An 18632-nucleotide genomic window follows, 5' to 3' on the forward strand; every position below is an offset into this window, starting at 1 on the left:
TTCAAAATTATTCTTCAAATGGCCTTTTGGCATATGTGAAAGCAGAGAGAATTTATCACTAGGAGACCCCTGAAACAAACAGTAAAGGAAGTTATTTAGGCTAAAGAAAAATATCAGGTGAAACTTAGATCTGTAAGAAGGAATGAAGAGCACTGGAAATGGTAAGTATATAGGTAAATAGGATTATCTTTTTTCTTCTGTTAATTACTGTTTAAAGCGAAAATTAAAATATTTATTGGGCTTCCCTGGTGATCTAGTAGTTAAGAATCTGCCTTGCAATGCAAGGGACACTAGTTAGATCCCTGTGCTGGAAGATCCACAAGCTGCAGAGCAACTAAGCCTGTATGCCACAACTACTGAGCCTGCGCTCTATAGCCCATGAGCCGCAACTACTGAGCCCATGCACCTAGAGCCAGTTCTTCACAAGAGAAGGCACTGCAATGAGAAGCCCATGCACAACTAGAGAGTAGCCCCCCATGAGCTGCAATTAAAGATAGCCCACATGCAGTAGTAAAGATCCACCACAGTCAAAAAATAAAAGTAAATCTAAAAAAAAAAAACACATTTAATATGGAGGTTTATAATATATGTAAATACAAAATACGTGACAACAAGAACACAAAGGACAGGGTGCATAATCTCATATGAAATGGCATAATACTAACTCTAATTTAACCCCTAGAGCAACCACTAAAAAGGTTATGAACAAAAGCTAAGGATCAAAAGAGGAATTAAAACATAACATAAAAGTACTTGATTAAAACAAAAATGACAGAGGGACAGGCAGAAAGCAAAGAGCGAATGGTAGAAATAAACCTAACTACAATTAAATCTAAATAAACCAAACACTCAAAAGATAGCCACACCAGAGGGGGAAAAAAAAATCCAACTGTATAACATCTACAAGAGCTCACTTTACAAAGAAAAAGAGATACCAAGTAAACAATAAGTAGAGAGCTGCTGTGGCCATATTAAGATCAAATAATGGAAAGCAGTATTATCAGAGATAAAGAACAATATTTCTCATTATTTTTAAAATTAACACATTAGGAGGATAACAACATTAACATGTATGCATCTAATAACAAAACTTCAACACACATCAACTAAAAGCTGACAGAAGGAATTCCCTGGTGCTCCAGTAGTTAGGACTCCATGCTTTCACTGCTGAAGGCCCAGGTTCAATCCCTGGTTGGGGAACTAAGCTCCCATGAATACAAATATTGTTATAGAAAAATTTAATACCCCATTCTTAGTAATTGATTGAACTACCCACCTCCCAAAATTAAAATTCCCATTTCTTTGTCAGAATTCTCCATCTGTTCAATCATTATGGCCATTGTTACCTTCAAGTTCTTGAACATATTTGAGTAATTGCTTTGAAATTCTTGTCTGCTAATTCCACCATGGGAAGTATCTGATGGCTCAGCAGTAAAGCATCCACCTGCAGTGCAGGAGACGCAAGTTCAATACATGGGTCAGAAAGATCCCCTGGAGAAAGAAATGGCAACCCACTCCAGTGTTCTTGCCTGGGAAATCCTGTGGACAGAGAGCTTGGCAGGCTACAGTCTAGGGGGTTGCAAAAGAGTCGGACATGACTGAGTGACTAAGTCATGTTCTATCTAAGATTTGAACAATGCTATCAATTGTTTTGACCTAATTGATATTATTTATAGAACACTGTACCTGACAACTGCAGAAAAGTTTTTCTTTTCCAGGGCACATGGAACATTCATCAACACAGGCCACGTGCCAGGCCATAAAACAAGTCTCAGTGAATTATAAACAACTGAAATGTTACAGAGGATATTCTCTGATCACAGCACAATTAAATTAGAAGCCATAACAAACTCTAGAAATGCCTCAAATATTTGGAAATCAAACAACCTATTTCTGTATCTTCATTAATGTGGTCATTACATTTATCAAAATTCATCTAATTATAAACTCAAGATGTGTACATATCCCTATAAATACTTATCTTAATAAACTAGTGGAAAAGTTCAATATAAATTTAGCTAAATTAAAACAAATTCAATGTATCTTTATCTAAGTTGCAGTCAAGGTACTGAATGAAGGAAAATTCCCCATGTAACCTAGATTTTCTAAGCTTAAGACACAGTCAAGCACAGTCATTAAATTATTAATCAAGCTCAGTATATTATTCTTTCATTCAATGAACATTTACTGAGTTCAGTCTAATGGGAGGCAGAGCTGACAAAAAACTTCAATATTAAAAGAGCTACTACAACAAATAGGAAAGGCACATCTACATTTGATTATGTTTAAACTGGGCTTTTAATTACAGATAGCAAATAGGGAGGAAGGAATGTGTTAGAAAGGACAACCCCATACAATGAAAATGTGAGAACACAGTAAACTTCAGGCACTTTAAGATGTATTGTATGGGTATGTGGTGGCCAAAGATTAGAATTGTGATATATGGAGGGGCCAGATCACATATTCTGAACATTAGAGCATAGCACACTAAGAAGTTTGCTTAAAATTCAGGATAAAATTCACAGATGTAACCTGAGCAGATATGTATTGTAAAACAATCATTCTGGCAGCAGAATGGAGAGTAAACTAAAGTTGGGCAACATTGGAGCAGCTATCAGTTAATAAGTTATGGGAGCAAACAAGGCAATAAATAGACAAGTACCTTAATACACCAACGGAAAAAGGAGAATCAACAAGACCTGGTATCTAAATGATGGTCCTAAAGTGTGGAAACAACCAAATCAAGAGAGCTTCTGGGTTTCACTACATTCGTCCCCTTATTTTACGAAGACACATTTTGACACTTGGGACGCATGACATTTAATTCCTCATGTTTTAAATTTGGCTTCTACAAAAGATTGAGGGGTTTGAGTGTAGGAGGCCTGTCTTCTGCATCTAACAGGGATTAGGGAATTAACACTTGTTCAAATTATCACACTGAATATATTTGATATAATTGACAAACCATCTCTATGGCTTTCTGTGTCTTTTTACAAAGTATGGTTTGCATGAGAAATCCCTTGGTATTCTTATTAAAAATGTAGATTTTAGGATACTAACCTAGACTTACTGAATCAGTATCTGTAAGTCAAGCCTCAGGAACTAGTAGTTTATATAAACTTTCAGGTAACTGATGCACATTAAAATTGAGACCCATTAATCTCTAATCCTAGGAAAATAAGCACTGAACTCCAACCACACAAGGTGCACTGTCCAGTCAAGAATTGGGCAATGGTTACTGGGCAGATTTGATAAAAATTTTACTTAAGAAAATTTGAATTTTTCTATACAGCTAACCAGTATCAAAGACCATTTTTTTAAAAAAAACATTGGAGTGACTTGTGGTGCAACTAAAAAGATAAACACTTTCATTTTAAAAACACTGGTCATTTAAAAATTAAGTTTTTAAAAGTGATACTCTAGCTGATTAGTTTTAAGTCCCTTTATAAAACCTAACTCAAGGAACAGATAATCCATAAAAAATAATTTTTAAAAATGGATTATGATTTATTTCTTATCTAAAAGTTAAAATCAGTAATTTCCACACATGGCAGAAATGCATTCTAAATGATGAACTATATACAGTTAGGGGGGAAGATTTTAAACCTATTATTTAAATGTGCTTATTAACATAAGATTTTAATTGTTTTTTAATTTTTCATTATTTCATGGGCATGTGAGAACCCCAGGATTTCTTTCTTCCTTAACTTAATTATATAAGCTAACAAAGCATAGGTCTTTAAATATTGAAATAAAATTCTAAACACACCGTTGGTACTCTCTATAAAATAAAACGTAATGGTTTTTACGAGTTAAGAAGCTACAAAAACATTAAAAGGCAGTTCTGTTCCAAAGTTTGAAATCAGAAATTTTAGTCACATTTATATTTAAAAAAATAACAAAATCAGGTCCTAACAGAATAGGGACTTTAGCAAAACCACACATTCAGACATATCATCTAAATAAGGAGAAATAATAAAGTAGCACATGGGTTTCAAATTCAGGATAAGATTGTTTTGTAAAAAGTCTCTCTTCATTATCAATGGGTACCAATATCTGTCTGTACAGGTCAGGCTTCTAGAAAAAAATTGCATGGCAAGTGATGAAAATGTTCTAAAGCTGAATTATGGTGATGGTTGCACAATGATGTAAATTCACTGAAAATAACTGAATCCTACACTTAAAACAAGTGAATTTTGTGGTACACAAATTATACCTCAAGAAAGCTGTTACTAAACCTATGAGATTACTTAAGGTTGGGATTAGGGGACCACAGCAACCCCTTCTTTAGAAGGGGTTGGATCTGGGGTTAACCCAGATCCAAAGATGTCTTGGAGAAGTCCATATTCTAACATATAAGCAACTATTTCACATCCTTATCAAAACATCTGTAATAGAGAAAGGTAAATGAAGCTACCCACTTCTTTGTCTTAAAACAGTAACATATGATAATATTATGGCAACTTTTACTACTCAAACTGTTTAATAAATTCCTTATATACTTGCAGGCTCTGAGAATATATAATTTTGATGGGAAAGCAATTTCAATACAATGTGGTAAGTTCTATAACAGGGGTTTCACAGGGGTCAAGGATCTGTGAAAGCACACAAGAGAGTCATTTATCACTAAGTGATAATACCTGGAGGTATGGTGGAGAATGGGCTTCCCTGGTGGCTCAAATGTAAAGAATCCACCTGAAATGGGGGACCTGGGTTCGATCCCTGGGTTGGGAAGATTCCCTAGAGGAGGAGATGGCACTCACTCCAGTATTCTTGGCTGGAGAATCCCCATAGACAGAGGAGCCTGGTAAGCTACAGTCCATTGGATCACGTAAGAGTCAGACACAATCAAGCAACTAAGCACAGAACAGCACGGTGGAGAATGTAAGAGAAAATACCTCTAAATAGCTGACATCTAAACTGAAACTTAAAAATATGGGTAGGTATCAGTCAGGAAAGAAGAAAATGAGTATTCTAAGCAAAGAGAACACAGCATGAATGCAGATATGGAGCCATGAAACAATATAGTATGAGGAGGGAATTAGTGACAATTCAGTATTACTTACATGTTTCAAGGTAAAGAGAATTGGGAAGAGCCAAAAATGAAAACAATAATGAGAATTTTTCATAAAGCTCTACTTACTCAGTTTCAAGGATTTAATTTTACCCCTTTACTGATAACATACAATTTAAAAATAATTTATTGGGAGGTAAAGCCTATAAATCTGGGACCAGTACTCTATATGATATGTAGACCTGAAGAATTAAGCAGGTAAGTTTTTGGTTACCCCATCTTTAAGGTAACAACTTGATAATGTGAGGTCTCCCCATATTTTCCTGTTCTCCAAAACATGAATAAACACTGTTATAAACACTGTTAATACCAGCAGTTATTAAGGATAAAATAATCAGAATGTATTTTTATAACAAGCCTGAAAGCAAATACTTGTTTATCATAATCTTATCATCAAACACTAAAATGAAGAAAATTCACCTTAAAACAAGGCAGTAGGGATGCAGTTAGAGTATGGCCAGTTTACAACCCAGCAATCATCTTCTAATCATAATGAAATACTCGTTCTATGAACAATCTGAAAAGTTTTACAAGTCTCTTCTTTTTCCCAAACTATGTCACATTTAGATTTTTCACTGTTCATTGTAGTATGTTGCTAATTCATAAGGCCTGCTACTGTCAACTGGAAGAAAATCTTACACTAGAGAATAGAAAACTCATACAATTATTTTAAAATATATTTTTTCAATTTGATAACCTTAACCCACTCATTCTCAAATAACTTACCTGCTTTACATTGTATCCTGCTTTTGCACTAGTTTCAATAAACATAACATTCAGCTCTTTGGCTTTCCTCTCTCCTTCCTCAATTGACACTTGCCTGTAGAAAAATAAAATAAACAAATTCACCTTTTTGAAAGATGATGATATGAAGATTATAAACAAGGTTCTGAACTTTTTTTTTTTTTGAGAGCATGGATTATTTTATTGGATGCTTTATAAAAAGTCCAAGCACACACATACTGTGCCCCCACCAGGAAGGGAGGGGTTCACATTAGTTGTTCTTATACCCTCAAGATAAGCCTCTCCCCACAAATATTTGTATCCCAGCTACAAAAATAGAGTTGCAAAGGGTATATATAAAGATACGGCAGTTTTCTTGCTCTTGTTATAGTACAAACAGCTGAAGGTGACTACCGATCTGTGAGTAAGAAAGGGGAAAATCACTTGACAAAGGGATGGAATGTCTTTTACCTGCAACGAGTAGCTGACTCATCTGCCATTAACAGGTACCTACCCTAAATTACAGGGACACGGGCACATGAAACTTGAGATGACATGTGCGGGGCCCCTACTGATTACACTCACTCCAGAAGGCACGTGATTCCGCACCCCTTCTTCATTACTACAAATTAGAGGAGAACCCAGTACTTAAGATTCTACCCACTGAGGTATTAACTGCATCAAGATTAGTTATGTCCAAGGAGCATGCAATAGAAATATTTTTAAACCAACATGGTTAAGTGTTAAGATCTTTAGAAATCAAAATATGTATTCACATAATTTTAAACTGAAGTCAAGATAAATCAAGTCAATCTTCTGTGGTAATGATTTGAGTGCAAGTGATGCTGGCTTTCTTCACATTCAGTCCTTCACTCAGTTGTTCTTGAACAGGTCGATGCAGCTTTGCAGGAGGGACACGTTGTTCCTGGCATGCTTTATTTCCAGTTCAGACATTTCAATTAGATTCTTCCTGAATGCTGCCACTCTCTTCCGCTTGAAACTGATTAGCTCTTCTTTTGCAGATTCAGAGAGCTGTTCAAACTTCTGGCAGCATTCCTGCTGGTTTGTCTCGGCCAGCTTGACATCTTTGCTCTTTAACCGGGCCTTATCCAGCGCTTTATTTGAATTCTCATAGTCGATGAGGGCTTTGGTGCATCGGTATAAGAGATCCTTGGCAGCCTCTATGTTGAGCATGTAGTATCGCAGGAGCTCTGTCAGCTTCAAGTCTTCATCTGAGGAGACTCGACTCTCCACTTTCCTAAGTTTTTCAAACAGCTCAGCCACCTTCAACAGGTACTTCTTGATGACTGTAGGCTCCTCTAAAGCCAGGCTATGCAAGCAGGCTGTGGTGTGGATACAATCATCTGTGACATTTTTATGAGATCTGGTCATCCTGTCAGCCTTTGCACAGGAATCCTTGATCCTGTTGTAGTAGCTGATGAGGAAAGTCTTCTCTTGCTCAAAAAAATCATCCACCTCTTTAACTCCTGAGAAAAGAACTTCATCAGCACTTTTCACCACACTTTTAAAAAAGCCACCAAACATCTCTTTAGTATTTTTTCACCTGACACTTAGATCTTGATCATATTCCAAGAACACGTGGAAGATGCGGTCCTTACTGAGAACAGGGTGGGAAGAGAGCCGCTGGAGAAAGACTTCGTGTGAAGACACCGTCTTCTTGAAGACAGGAAGGTACTCCACTTCTAGCTCTTGCTTCATCTTGGCAAATTCTTCTTTCGTCATTGACCCTTCACCCTCTCCCAGCTTCTGCATCTTCTCTCGAGGGCCATCGAAGTCGGGCTTGGTCGGCGCCGGCGGGATGATAAGCCCAGCATAGTCTGTAGTTTCAATAAGAATGTCATGTAGCCACACAAAGTCTTCATGTTGCCTTGTAACAGAAAACTCTGGGCTCTGAAACGTGGGCAGTGTGGCCTTGGTGTGCACTGTAAATTTGACTTTATCTCTCTCACTGAGTGCATCAGGTATGTCAATCTGAAGCGAGGGATCAACATTCAGGTCCACTGACACAGATCTCAGCTTACTGCGGTCCTCCTCCTGCTGCTGCAACACCTCGGGAACCGCGGCCATGGCGACGCAGGTCTCGAGCGGGGCCACCCTCGCTCCGGGCCACCCGGAAGCTGCCAACCACAGGGCCGGCCTGGGGACGCGGAAGCCCAGGAGCTCTAGTAGCGAGGCGCGTCTCAAGAAAGCTGAACTTTTCTTAATACGGTGCTAGTTATACAGGTAAGACTAGTTTGATTATCAAACTGCAATATACTTAAAATTTGTGCACTTCTTACGTCAGAAAGACAAATACCATATGATATCACTTATATATAGGATCTAAAATATGACATTAATGAAATAGACTCACAAACATGAAGAACAAACCTGTGGCTGCTGAGGAAGGGAGGGATGGAGTGGAAGTTTGGGGTTAGCAGATTCAAACTATACAGAATGGATAAACAACAAGAACCAGAGGTGTATAGCATAGGGAATTATATTTAATATTTTATGATAAACCATAATGGAAAAGAATATATAACCCAAACACACTTTTTGGCCAACCCAATATTTTAACATCAGATTATAAAAATTTAGTTTTGTGATTAAAATTTTTTAATGTAAAACAATTTTTAATGGCTAGACATTTATCTATTTTAACCAGTCTCAAAGTATTAAAAATGTATGTTGCTTTCAAATTTTACACTACTGTGAAAAATGTTGCTATGGACATCTTTGTGCTTTGAGCACTTTGGATCATTTCTTTAGGTTGGATTTTGTGGATTTCTGTAACTGGAACAAGTGAGTCTAAGACATATGTTAAAGTTTCTTGATACACAGTATTAATGCTTCTTTTACAGGGAAGCTTCTCAAGATGTCAGCTCTTCAAGAGCAGTATTCTCTCATTTATCGTGGTCTTCCTAGTGCCCAGCAATCATATAGGTGTTTAATGAATAAGCAACTATTCTAATTAAATGGATCTAAGATGACACCACCCTTATGGCAGAAAGTGAAGAGGAACTAAAAAGCCTCTTGATGAAAGTGAAAGAGGAGAGTGAAAAGTTGGCTTAAAGCTCAACATTCAGAAAACTAAGATCATGGCATCTGGTCCCATCACTTCATGGGAAATAGATGGGGAAACAGTGGAAACAGTGTCAGACTTCATTTTTTGGGGCTCCGAAATCACCGCAGATGGTGATTGCAGCCATGAAATTAAAAGACGCTTACTCCTTGGGAGGTAAGTTATGACCAACCTAGATAGCATATTGAAAAGCAGAGATATTACCTTGCCAACAAAGGTCCATCTAGTCAAGGCTATGGTTTTTCCAGTGGTCATGTATGGATGTGAGAGTTGGACTGTGAAGAAAGCTGAGCGCCAAAGAATTGATGCTTTTGAACTGTGGTGTTGGAAAAGACTCTTGAGAGTCCCTTGGACTACAAGGAGATCCAACCAGTCCATTCTAAAGGAGATCAGTCCTGGGTGTTCATTGGAAGGACTGATGCTGAAGCTGAAACTCCAATACTTTGGCCACCTCATGTGAAGAGTTGACTCATTGGAAAAGACTCTGATGCTGGGGGGAATTAGGGGCAGGAGGAGAAGGGGACGACAGAGGATGAGATGGCTGGATGACATCACCGACTCAATGGACGTGAGTCTGAGTGAACTCCAGGAGTTGGTGATGAACAGGGAGGCCTGGCGTGCTGCAATTTATGGGGTGGCAAAGAATAGGACACGGCTGAGCGACTGAATTGAACTGAAACTATCAGCTGATAAATCTTGCTTCTTACAAAACAGAAAACCAAAGCAATGTAAGAGAATTTCTACAAGCTCACACCACATCTATCCTACAATCTACTTGTGTGTGTGCCTCATATTCTACCTCTAGACCCACGACTGTGGAAGAACTGTCCTTATTCCTCAAACTTATACCAATGTACTAGATTCCACTCTCTTCTTGTCTACAAGAAGATATTATTCTACAATTTCTCCACCTTCTAGAGCAAAATCATTCTTTATATATAATACTTCAACTGCTAATGCTTTATCCTATCTGCTTGTTAAATCCACTCATTCTCTACGTATTAATCTATAAATTTTTAAAAATATTTTTTTAACCATTTGAAAGTAAGCTGACAGACAATCAGCAGCAGAACTTTAAACACTTCAGTTCAGTTCAGTCGCTTAGTCATGTCCAACTCTTTGCGACCCCATTCAGCAGTATGGATTTCTGAAAAACGATTTCAGATGCCCTAAAACTTACTCGTTGGACCTTTTCTCTATCTACAATCACTGCCTTGGAGATCCTATGCAGTCTCATGGCTTTAAATATCATCTATATGCTGATGACTCAACTTATATATCTAGCTTGGATTGCTGCTCTGAACTGCATGCTCATAGCCAACTGCCTACCTGACCTCTAATTATTAGGATAGCTAATAGCCTTTCTACACTTAAAATGACCAAAAGCTGAAGTCATGATATTCCCTCCCAAACTGTTTCTTTATGCAGTCTCTCCTGTCTCAGTTAATGACGATTTCTCAGGCCAAAAATCTAGGGGTCATTCTTGATGACTCCTTCCCCAACATCATATATTCCATCCATCAGTATATAGTCTATCTATCACATCAGTATATCCTGTCAGTTCTATCTTCAAAATATCTAAATTTGACCACTGATCACCACACAAGTTACCACTATCCTGGTCCAAGTCATCATTATTTCTTGCTTGGAATAAAGTCTAGTTTATCCTCCTCTCTTCTCCCCTTATGCATTTTCAACAGAGCAAACAGTGACCTATGAGAAACTACTCCTCTGCTTAAACCCTCCAATCTCATCCAGAAAGTTTTTACTTTGTGCTACATGATCTGGCCTTCATTATCTTTCATTTTATTTTAATTTAATTTCCATATTGCTCTTTCCATCATTCTCTTTATCAGTTATATAGGCTTCCTTGCTGTCTCTCAAATAAGTGTATTCCCAACTCAGTAATTTTGTATTTTCTGAGTCATCTGCCTAGGACCTTTTCTTCCTCAACATACTTGTATAGTTAACTCCCTCACTTCCTTAGCTTCTTTACTCAAAGGTCACCAGTCATCTTCTCAGGGAGGTTTTCCACTGCTATCCCACCTAATATTACAAACTTGTCCTTAACATTTTACATTCCTTTTCCCTGCTTTATTTTCAACCTTAGCATATATCACTATAAAACATGCTATTTTTTCTTTATTTGCTTATTGCCTGGTTTATTTACTGGAATAAAATCTCCTTGAAGATTTTAGTTCACTGAAATATATATAGCATCCTCTGAAATATACATGATACTCAACAAACATGTTCTGAATCAATGATTATTAGTCCATAGACCCTACATGTGAAGGATTCCAGGTAGAAATTCTACCTAGTTGTAGAACTATAAGTCACCTCAAGAAAATGGTTGAAAGTTAGCTATACCAAGGTTCACAACAGTGGTTTGGATTTGTCAGAAGTCCCAGAACCTGGGACTTCCTAGGTTGCACGAGTGGTAAAGAACCTGCCTGCTAATGCAGGAGACACAAGAGACATAGGTTTGATCCCTGGGTCAGGAAGATCCCCTGCAGGAAGCCATGGCAACCCACTCCAGTATTCTTGCCTGGAGAATCCCCATGGACAGAGGAGCCTGGCAGGTTACAGTCCATTGGGTCCCACAGAGTCAGACATGACTGAAACAACTTAGCATGCACATACCTAGAAAGATTAATTAAAACATAGATTCAAGGGACCTACTCTGGATTAACTGAATCTGGAAGAAGGCTCAAAAACATCAAAAAATTTAAAGTTGATCACAATCCTCTATAGCCAGAATCTTAAAAGAGGGTCTAATATACCGTGTTTAACAAGTGATTCTCAGGTTTGAAACATCTGCAAAGCACTGGGCTACAGAGGACAAAAAGAATACTGAGCATCTAGGTGCTAAGACACTGTAACAGATATATTCCAGTCTTTCCTCCAAGTTTTCATGAAGAAACTAACTGTCAAAGAAAGTGGAAAAGGTCATTTAACTTTAAATTGCTGTTATTAAAACTTTTTTTTCTGATTACAACAGTAATTTTTAAAAGACCAATACAATAAACTCCTATATAATCCCACTCTCTTCCCCAAAAATACTAGTTAAGTTTCATTTATTCTTACACAGATTTGTTCTAGGCCAAAGAACCATCTTATTTATTTACTTGTTTTAAAGACAAAGGATTCAGGTATATGCATTGATCAAGGGTTTTTCTTAAGCTTCTGTGTAAGCCAGCAATAAATTCCTCTTTTTTTTTTTTTTTTTACTGACTGGAAGAATTTCATTTATATTATTAAAATACTACTACTACTACCAGTCATTTAGACTGATTTTAATTCTTTAATATTACAAATAATGGTACAATAATAACTCTTCTATGTTCATTTTTTCACATTTCTGTGGGTATATCTATGGAATAAGTTATTGGAGGTAGATTTCAGTCAAAAAGTATCTTAAATACTGATGTTAAATTGTTTCTGCTGAAAATTGTATTAGTTACATTTTCAGTGTATGAATCTATTCAGATGCTTGATGATACAGTGCATTATCAATCTTTTGAATAATGGCCAACCTAATAGGTGAATACAATTTTTATATTTATGTATTCAAACTTATCAATCTTTCCCTTTAAGGCATTAGGATTCCATGTTATGCTTATGAAAGGCCACCTACTACCAAAGATTTTCTTTTAATGCTGTAAAAAATTTTTTTTAACTTTTTTCCTCATTTAAAAATTATTTTATTGGGAATTTCAGATTAACAGATACACACTGTATGTAAAACAGATAACCACCAAGGACCTACTGTATGGCACAGGGAACTATATTCAGTATCTTATAATAAACTATAATGGAAAAGAATCTAAAAAAGGATAAATATATATATATGTATTAATATAACTGAATCATTTTTTTCTGAATCATTTTGCTATATACTTGAAACACTATAAATCAACTATACTTCAATTAAAAAACAAGCCAACTGTTACATTAATAAAATAAAGTAGATAAAGTAATAAATAATAATAAAAATAGATGAAAAAACAAAATTATTTTAATGGAATGAACAAGAATCTGATTCTTTTTTTTTAATTAAATTTTTTTTAAGACTAATTCTTTTAAATGTGAAAGCTAACAGGCAATAGTCTGGCAAAAATTACTGAGAAAGAAGTTCTAAAGCAATGGACAAATATTATCTTAAAGAAAAGTTACTATAAACATAATTTAGATAACTTTCTATATCTGTATACTCAACTATTATGCAGTAAAAAGAACAGATGCTTGTATGCATCCTTTTAGATAATTCCAGCTATAAAGAGAAACAAATATATATGTAATCTTTCTTTTAATAGTGAAGGTATCCTGGGACTCTCCACTATAAGAATATATACATATAAGATCTTCAAATTCTCATAGTGAAGATAAATAAAGAAAATTTATATAATAGCATCAAAGTCTGAAAAATGATTTTCATAAAGAAAAGATGAAGTCATATGCTGACTTTATTTTTAAATAAAGAAAGACTTTCTTGCCAATTCCAAATGAGGTACTGTGAGCAGAAATAGGCTTTACATTTCATAAATCTTTGAACATACTGTATTTCTTTATAACTTTTAAATTAACAGCGAAAGTTCATTACTGGAATTTCAATATCCAACTAATGAATAAACAAATAATAAATAGTAAAAACTTCAAATATTAAATTGTCAAGATTACTTAAAGCAGAAAGAATATCTAGTAGACCACTGAGGAATGCTAAAGGCAGATATTCAAGCCATGGGTTCTACAGTGAATGTTAATACATTTTGTATCCTGTGACTTGAATATATCTTTGCTCATTTGACTAAGGTATCACAATCAAGCTATTCAGTTCAACCTCACAGTTTGGCTCAACCATACAATTAAAAAAAGAAAAGAAAAAACTACACTACTGAATTATAATGAATATTTATAAGGCTAGCAAAAGAGTGTGCATTTAATCATTATGAATACTTTAAAGATAGGATTTGTTTTTAAAAATATTTTGTTCTCTAACAGAATACTGCTTTTATTTATTAATATGAGACCTAAAAAATACAAAATAGCTATGAGCTTCATGTGTAAACAATCTTGCACAAGTTATTTATATATGGGCTTACACACACAAAAAAATTATTTTCCTTTAAGGACTGAGTTCAATGTTTTGGTTTTTTTTTGCCACACTGTGGGGTTTGTGGGATCTTAGTTTCCCAATGAGAGATTGAACCCATGTCCCCTGGCAGTGAAAGCAAAGAATCCTAACCACTGGACTACCAGGGAGTTTCCAGGACTGAGTTTATCTATTTCAGGTTCTTATATTAAAGAAAAGGAGTGGGGGCATAAGATTAAGGATTAAACAAGTCTCCTTTTAAAACTAACAAAAATAATAGGCTGCTTAACAAAGAAATCAAACATTCCATATACATATGAAATCATTCCATACCTCTTATCAGCAAGATCTGTTTTATTTCCTACTAGCATGATGATAACATCACTTCCTCTTTCTGTTCTGACATCATCAATCCATTTTGTAGTTTGCTGGAAGGAGTTAACATCTGGTACATAGGAAGGTAGACAGAGATTAGTGTTACTGCAAGTAACTTCCCAAGTGAAGGACCAAAAAAGGAAAAAAAAAGCACTGGAAGTTGGAAGGGGGTTGGCACATTAGAACCCACCTTTAATGTGCCTGCAACATGACTCCATTTTATCTGAATACAAATATCAGTGATCTAAACAAATCATAAGAATAAAATCCACAAGGTACCTTTTATAATAGTTTAAAATTTTTGTACGTGACCAGATGAGTATAATATACTATATGTAACTGAAAAAAAATATTTAAATGATGAAAGGATAACTATGGCAGATAATATGGTGTCATGTTGCCACAATGCTCTTTTGATTACTTACACATACCAAACGTGACAAAGAAAGCATCTCCAAAAGTACATCAGCCAGTAAGTCCCAACACATCCACAAAATTTGTAAAGCCTTTCAATAGCTTTCAACACCACTCTGTTTGCATTGCTTATTCAGTTTGTGATCACTTTAACTTGGAGTTTATTAGTTTAACGTACCAGAATCACTAATAACAAAACCCATCTTTTCCAGCCCTGGATTCTGAGTACTTCAATAATTCTTACAGCAGCTAAAGAAAACAATTTGCTAATATTTTAACCACATGTGCACAAATTTCAAAGAATACACCTGGCTTTACTTGATTTGGTTAAAGTAAGCACAAACATTTTAAAGATGCAAAACTTATGACAGCACAATAATGAACATACACTTTTAAAACAGGTAGCAACCCAAAGAAAAGCTTCAAGAAAAGAAGGACTGCATTTGGCACCTAACCAAAATAGAAAGTTTCTGAATGCAAACCTCTAACTTATAATTCTGCCACTGTAATGATTCTTAAGTAAATATGATTTCTGTTTGAGCAAATTTGTAAAAATGTACGCTAATATTATAGTTTATGTTTTTAAAGAAGTCCAAGATGTGGTACTATCCTGGTTTCCCTAAATTATGGAGCACTATATGGAATGATACTTAATATTGCCTAATATATCATAAACCAATTTACAAAGACAATTTTAATCAGATAATATGTCCCTGTCAGTCATCAAGGCTCTATCCAAAATTTACAGTCACTTAAAATGCCAAAGGCATTATTATTCAGTCTTGAGGGAAAAGAAAAAGGAAGACCATCACTTGTTTTAGTCTCCCATTTAAATGTTTTTCTTGGAGAGAAATGAAAAGTGTCACTTGTTAGCAACAAAGTAAATGAACTAGTCAAGAGAATCCAGATTTCACTCAAATGAAAATGATTAACAGCCTCAGTAGAAGCCTTGAAGGATTTGGAAAACTTGGCAAGAGACATAAATGCAGATTATTTTAAAGAAATCTGAAATCAAATTAAATAAAAAAGGAGACACTCTTCCAGTCATAATTATGGTGTAGCTTAGGGATTACAGGATACTAAGAAAGCCTTGGAGAGGGTTCATAATTAGACCCAAATGAAAATTTCTGGGGCAAAAAACCCTGGCATAGTAGAAATAAGATATATTGGTACAAACAATGAAGCAAATACTCTGACCTAGATGGTGTGTGATAAGATTTGGTATGATAAAAATTTTACATGCCGGTATAGAAAACAAGCACAAAACAAGAACATGCATGCAACTAAGCTAAAGGTTGAAAGAAGATTAGAAATGCGTAATTCCCCCCCCACTCACTTGTGATATCATAAACAACAACTGCCACAGTGGAGTCACGAATGTAGCTAGGAATCAAGCTCCTGAACCGCTCTTGACCTGCTGTGTCCCATAATTGCAATCGTACCTAACAATAAAATCAGTCAAACAAGCAAGAAAAATAAGAAAGGTCAACCCGTTGCAAAATACCTACTTGTGATATCGTAAACTACTACAGCTGCAGCAGAATCACGGATGTAACTGGGAATGAGGCTACGGAAACGTTCCTGACCCGCAGTATCCCACAGCTGCAGCCTGATCTGTGGGATGGGAAAAAATAAATAAAAAAAAAAACAAAAAACCAAACTCATACTAAAAAGAAAAAAGAAATAATATTTTTAAAGGGAGGAGGGTGGCAAGGAGGTAAAAAGGAAACTCATGCAAAAGGTTGCAGGGATATGAGGAATAAAAACAACATAAAATTCCTTCCCTTTTTCAAAAGGGAGTAACATTTAAAATTTGCTTGCTCTGAAGGTACATAACTCAAAAAATAAAAAAATAAAAACAGCAATAGGAAAGATTTCACAGGACAAGAAGTACAGCTTCCTTTTTATCCCCCCTCTCTACAACCTCTCTTTGAATCCTATACCTTCCAGACAGCACAAGCAGACTGCTCATGTTCAAACAGCGAAAATAAAAGAGAAAAACAAAGGTAAATGTCAATGATCAGCCCCTCTGAAATGAAAATAAAATGTCTCTTTTCTCTATTGGATACAGAACACTTTGAAACTGAATCTCTGACGACTGTGCTTGTTCTCCCACACATTTATTTCTCGAACATTATATATAATCTAGCAAAAAGGAGAAATATCTTTTTACAACCCTACTTAAATGTGTCTTTACTTTCTTCTTCACATCTACATTCCAGGAAGAAAAGCCTGAAAACAAGCATTAAGTTCTTTTATCATCATAAAGCAGTTTCTGTTTTCAAATTTTAAGAAATGGAATGCTATATATTAAAACATAAAGGAGAACATCCAAAAGAAAAAGACTTACAAACTTAAAGAAATGTCATTAGAGATAATGCTTTTTGGGTACAGGATCCAAAATAATGCATTTAAGAGTTACTGTTTAGGTGACAAGAATCTCTTCAAGGGACAGCAGGCTAGAATACAGAATTTATATCGCACTTAAAGGGAGCATTCCAAAAGATGGAAGACAAAAATCAAACAGGGAGATACACATCACTTTTGTCTATTCACAGTCACTTTGGTATATACCATATTCCAACAAAGCCTGGAAGTTCACAAATTGTGTGATATTCAAATGAAATGTTTGAATGGTTCAGAGTGGTACACAAAAGGTCTTTAGCAGCTCTAATTTCTTCATGAAAATATTCTTATCTCAATGCTATTTGTTATAATATTCCAAGTCAAGACAATATATTGTGTTTAACAAGCCTAGGGCTATCAGAGTATTATAAATAATGGCTTTCTCTCCCCTTTGGAGTCTACTTGAGGATAAAGAATTCAAAGTGCTAAGTACTATTCATTCTATAATAACAGTTTTTCTCAAGGCCTGTACACCAACTTTGGCAACTTTGCTAAGTACTCTTATGGCAACAATCACTGATCATAGTTTTAAGCATAATATTCTGTCCTGCAGTGTTGCAGAAAATTGAACACTGAAAACATTACTCACTGTTCGATCCTCCAAGTACATTGTTTTTGATAAAAAGTCAATACCAATTGTTGCCTATAAAACAAAACAAAACAAAGAAGTTAAATATAGTTGGGCTTCCCTTGTAGCTCAGTCGGTAAAGAATCTGCCTGCAGTGCAGGAGATCCGGGTTCGATCCCTGGGTTGAGAAGATCCCCTGGAGAAGGAAATGGCAACCCACTCTACTATCCTTGCCTGGAAAATCTCATGGACAGAGGAACCTGGTGGATTGCAGTCCATGGGGTCGCAAAGAGTCGGGCACGACTGAGCGACTAACACACATAACACACAATGACAGTCAGCAGTTTAGAATTCAAGTGAGTATTCTGATTGTAGAAAAAATAATGAATAAATATATAAACTATCATAGCCAAATAATAAATGAACAAAATTTTCAGTGATAATGGCTTTTACCTATTGAGCACTTGCTGTACATTAGAGATTCTTTTAGGCCCTTTACATGATCATCTCTAATCCTAATACATCCCTACAAAGTAGCTACCAGCTTCATTATTTTTCTCATTTTATACAAAACAATATCAGAGTTTGGAGAAGTTATATAACTTGTCTAAGAACACACAACTTCTGCTGTGGAGTTGAGAGTAAAATTGTATCTATTTCTAATACATAATTCTATATTCACTTTATATATATATACTTTTTAAAAAATCTATATATACATATTTTATAATTTCATGTATCATATATACTTCATATGTTATACATTTTATATACACTATACTTGTGGTAAAATACACAACTGCTCTTTTAAGAAGTCTTTCAAAAAATGGTTAAGAGGGTTAAAGAGTAGTTTTCGGTTCACAGCAAAACTGAGACAAAGGTTCAGAGATTCCCT

The 18632-nt window shown here is 35.5% G+C and overlaps 1 protein-coding gene and 1 pseudogene across 3 annotated transcripts in view; both read right to left on the bottom strand.

Moving 5' to 3' along the window:
- RAB6A (RAB6A, member RAS oncogene family) overlaps positions 1-18632 on the bottom strand; it is an 84893-nt gene that overhangs the window by 12401 nt on the left and 53860 nt on the right. The window contains exons 3-6 of one of the 3 annotated variants that reach the window (XM_068989383.1): positions 17759-17812; positions 16100-16205; positions 14308-14419; positions 5801-5894 (exon numbers count right to left, since the gene is read on the bottom strand). In XM_068989383.1, the coding sequence (XP_068845484.1) occupies positions 5801-5894; positions 14308-14419; positions 16100-16205; positions 17759-17812 (366 nt within the window). Of the gene's footprint in view, positions 1-5800; positions 5895-14307; positions 14420-16099; positions 16206-16271; positions 16378-17758; positions 17813-18632 lie in introns of all 3 variants that reach the window. The other 2 variants (XM_068989384.1, XM_068989385.1) reach the window with 2 other exon arrangements.
- LOC138092889 (sorting nexin-5 pseudogene) lies at positions 6599-7885 on the bottom strand (annotated as a pseudogene).

This window comes from Capricornis sumatraensis, chromosome 16 (assembly GCF_032405125.1).
Source record: "Capricornis sumatraensis isolate serow.1 chromosome 16, serow.2, whole genome shotgun sequence".
Taxonomy (NCBI): domain Eukaryota; kingdom Metazoa; phylum Chordata; class Mammalia; order Artiodactyla; family Bovidae; genus Capricornis; species Capricornis sumatraensis.